The sequence below is a fragment of the Monodelphis domestica genome, chromosome 4 (assembly GCF_027887165.1).
Source record: "Monodelphis domestica isolate mMonDom1 chromosome 4, mMonDom1.pri, whole genome shotgun sequence".
Taxonomy (NCBI): domain Eukaryota; kingdom Metazoa; phylum Chordata; class Mammalia; order Didelphimorphia; family Didelphidae; genus Monodelphis; species Monodelphis domestica.
The window spans coordinates 353,550,702-353,554,824 of NC_077230.1; the positions used below are offsets into that span (position 1 = coordinate 353,550,702).

At 36.3% G+C, this 4,123-nt stretch overlaps 1 protein-coding gene across 1 annotated transcript; it reads right to left on the bottom strand.

The window, feature by feature from the left end:
- Positions 1 to 3,161: 3,161 nt before the first annotated feature.
- LOC100021854 (olfactory receptor 51V1-like) lies at positions 3,162 to 4,106 on the bottom strand. Its single transcript, XM_001373845.3, has one exon. The coding sequence runs from the start codon at positions 4,104 to 4,106 to the stop codon at positions 3,162 to 3,164; it is 945 nt and encodes a 314-aa protein (XP_001373882.3).
- Positions 4,107 to 4,123: the final 17 nt, after the last annotated feature.

The following is a 4,123-nucleotide window of genomic DNA, read 5'->3' on the forward strand; positions in this document are numbered from 1 at the left end:
AAAAATATTTGAAGGAAATTGGTAACTTGGAAATTGTCCAAAGTGAATTAAAGAGAGTAAGATCATACCATAGGAGCACTATTAAAGGACTTTCCCTTCAAAAGTTTACCTTTGAAGATGTGACTTGAATGGGATTTGTCTTCCAAGTAACTGACTGTAACATATAAAAGAAGGATGATGACTTATCTTTTGTTAGTCTCTAGGGGATAGACCTAGTATAATGAGTTGGAAGATGTAAATTACAATATAAATACAACCAATGAAAGAGAAAAAAAACTCAACACTAAGAGCTATATAAAAGAAGAATGTATTTCCTTGCTAGATAGGAAGTCTCCACTTTGGGTCTTCAGATGATGACTGCATGCCAACTTTATGAACATAGTATGTAGGACTTCTTAGTTTGGTTTCAGACCTCCCTTACAAATATCTATTCTATTGCTTCAATAGGCTTGAAGGGTAGGATGTCATATGATGGAATTTAATATAGAAAAATGGAAGGTCCTATGCCTGGAACTAAAACCTCAGGAAAAGGATGCTGGAGGTCTGTCTTTACAAAATTATGGGAGAAAAATATCTGAATAATTTTACAGACAGAAAAGTCAATATGAGAAGATTGTATGAAATTGAAGTTCCTCAAATTAGATCAATTAGGCAGAATTCTTATAAAAATTTATTTAGAATGTTTTTCCATGGTTACATGATTTATGATTCCCTCCCTCCCCCTCCTCTTTCTTTCCCCCTCCTAAAGCTGACAAGCAGTTCCACTGGGTTATACATGTGTCATTGTTCAAAACCTATTTCCATGTTATTCATATTTACAGTAGAGTGATCTTTTACATCAAAACCCTAATCAAATCCCCTTTGAACTATGTGATCAATCATGTTTCTTCTGCATTTCTGTTTCCACAGGTCTTTCTCTGGATGTGGATAGTGTTCTTTCTCAGGAGTTCCTCTCGATTGTCCTGTATTGCTGTTAGTAGAGAAGTCCATTACATTCTATTGTACCACAGTGTATCAGTCTCTGTGTACATTGTTCTCCTGGTTCTGCTCCTTTTACTCTGCATTTCCAGTTCACATGGAATTTCTCCCATTCATTATTCCTTCGGGCACAATAGTATTCCATCACCAGCATATGCCACAATTTATTCAGCCATTCCCCAATTGAAAGGCATCCCCTCATTTTCTAATCCAACTTTTTACCACCACAAAGAGTGTGGCTACAAATATTTTTTGTACAAGTCTCTTTCCATGTTTTCTCTTTGGGGTAAAAACCCAACAGTGGTATGGCTGGGTCAAAGGGTAGGAATTTTTTTAAAACCTTTCAACATAGTTCCAAATTGCCCTCCAGAATGGTTGGACCAATTCACAACTCTACCAGCAGCATTTTAGAGTCCCAATTTTGCCACATTCCCTCCAACATTTGTCACTTTCCTTTGCTGCCATGTTGGCCAGTCTGCTAGGTATAAGGTGGTACCTCAGAGTTGTTTTAATTTGCATTTTTAATTAGGCAGCATTCTTAAGATCACAGAGACTAAAAAGGAGGACTAATAAGAGTAAGTACATTCTTTCCTGATCAAGTCAGAAGGAATTTTGCATTCACTATAAACACCAGATTTTAGGAATCACAGTAAGCTGCCTTTGAAAACTCCCAGATCCTTCATGTTTCTAAAACCCACATTTTCAACATCAGTGTTCTCACAGCCAGGCTGCATTTTTGTGAAATATTGATCATCTAAATCTTGAGAATTATTATGATTCCAGGTGATAAAAATGACAAAGCAAAGACATATGGTGGGTATTGTAAAATGGCTTTAGTATATCACCAGTAAGTTAATATTTGATAACTGAAATAAGCGATATCAACATGTTATATGTGACTGGAAAAGGAAGATCTGGCATTTAGAAGAAAATTAATATCTCTTTTGCTTTATCACAGAGGATAGTAGGAGAAATGTGTAGAAAGTATAGAGAAGCATACTTTATCTTCAAAATAAGAAAAATTTGTCCCACAATTAAATTAAAAATAAAAAAAAAAACAGGAGCAGTCATGAATTCCCAGTTAGTGGAAGTTTTCAAACAGAGAGTAGATTGTCTAATCACATTTAAAATGAATTTATAATCTCTAAGTTTCCTTGCTGTAATGTGTTTATATGATTTTATAATGCTTCCCAGTATAATTTATAACTCTTCTTAAAAGAAGCATGCAACTAATACCTTTTATACTCATACTATTAGCTAAAGCTAAGGTCAAATCCAATGATGTTTGATCATTGTTTACTTTAGTCCACCTTCCATCAATTAATCATTCTTTTCCCAAGAACGACTCCTTTGTCGCCATCTGCTTGGATTATTCATATTACCTCTTTGTTTCTCTCCCACATTTTCTATCATGCTCATTCTCTCTTTTTAGTCATATACTTTTTCACACTTTAAAAGAAACATCATTTTTTCCTTCTTAATCTCCTGTTACGCCAGTAACAATTAGAGAAACAAAATCAAAACTTTTGTTAAAAAAAAACTATGCAGAGATACAGGTAGATAGCACAATGCATACATAGGATCAGTTATAAGACTCAACTATGCATAGCTGAACAATGCAAATTCTCATATTTTACTCTTTGAAAAATGTGTTTTTTCACACTTCTCACAAGATATGCTCTCTTGGCATCAATACAACTTTCTAAGCACTGGTTTCTCTTTACACGATTGTTGAGTGTATACTTTTAATTCTTGGGTTCTGTCAAGTTGAATTTATTATTCCCTTTCTTTAAAGACTACACATAATCTTTTGACATCCTTTGCCAGTTACAAAAAATGCTAAAAGCTAGATACAGAAGATCCATAAAACATTTATGCAGACATTCATGCTTGTGAACACCCCGTTTCAATGATACATACAGTCATTGATTCTACTGTTACATATTTTCCCCAGAGGATTAATTCAACAATATTATATGTCTTAGTAATCTCTCTTTGGTTGGACACTTAATGAACTGATGACCCAGTTGGAGCATATTCTATCTGGACATTGATTTTTCAAGTTATCCCATACACAATGCAAACTTAAAAGATAAATTATTAGGAAAATATCTTTACTTCTACTAAAATAAAATAAAAAATTAAAATTGAAAAATCTTATCTTCGCACAACACTAGAGTGACTCAGTACCTTTGCCCTGAGAAGAGTCTTTTTATCCTGCTTCGGATCTGCTGGGTCTTGACACTGTAGATAATTGGGTTCATCAAGGGTGGGAAAAGAATATAAATATTACCCATAAGGACATGCACTATAGGGGAGAGATGCTTGCCAAAACGGTGTACCATAGTTAGACTGATGATGGGAATGTAAAAGACTAGGACAGCACAGATATGGGAGACACAAGTCTGGAAAGATTTGAGTCTCTCATCCGGAGATGCAATTGCCAAGACAGATTTCAGGATTAGTACATAGGAAACAAGGATAAGGACAGAGTCTAACAATAGGGTGCAAATGACTAACCCCAAAGCATAGAAACTATTAAAGCGGATGTCAGAGCAGGTCAACCTGAGGAGGTCCTGATGGAGACAGAAGGAATGAGAGAGAACATGGGGCCTGCAGTAATGGAAAAACTTAAGGCGAATAATAGCAGGAGTGATAAACAGGAAGCTCCTAATCACAATAGCTATCCCAATTTTTATTATTCTGGTCGCAGTTAATATAGAAGAGTAGCGTAGTGGGTTGCAGATTGCAATGTAACGATCAAAGGACATTGCAAGCAGGACAGAAGATTCCATAAAAGACAGACCATGAATGAAGTAAGACTGGCCAATACAGGCATCCAAACTGATCTCATGACTGAGCCCCCATAGGATGCCCAACACTGTGTGCACCGTAGACAAGCCCATGCACAAGTCAGTGAGCGCCAGCATAGCTAGGAAATAAAACATGGGCTCATGCAGACTCTGTTCAGTCCGGATCACATGGAGAATCATGCAATTCCCAAAGAGAACCATGGCATAGATGGAGGAGAAGGGGATAGCAATCCACACATATGACTGTTCCAGACCAGGGAAGCCTGTGAGGAGGAAGGTGGAGGCACTGACATTGTATCCAGATTGAGCAAACATGAGTATAGAATACTCTT

Bases quoted from the DNA above. Each gene is read 5' to 3' on its own strand.
- LOC100021854 (XM_001373845.3), bottom strand. From the start codon at position 4,106: ATGTTTGCTCAATCTGGATACAATGTCAGTGCCTCCACCTTCCTCCTC.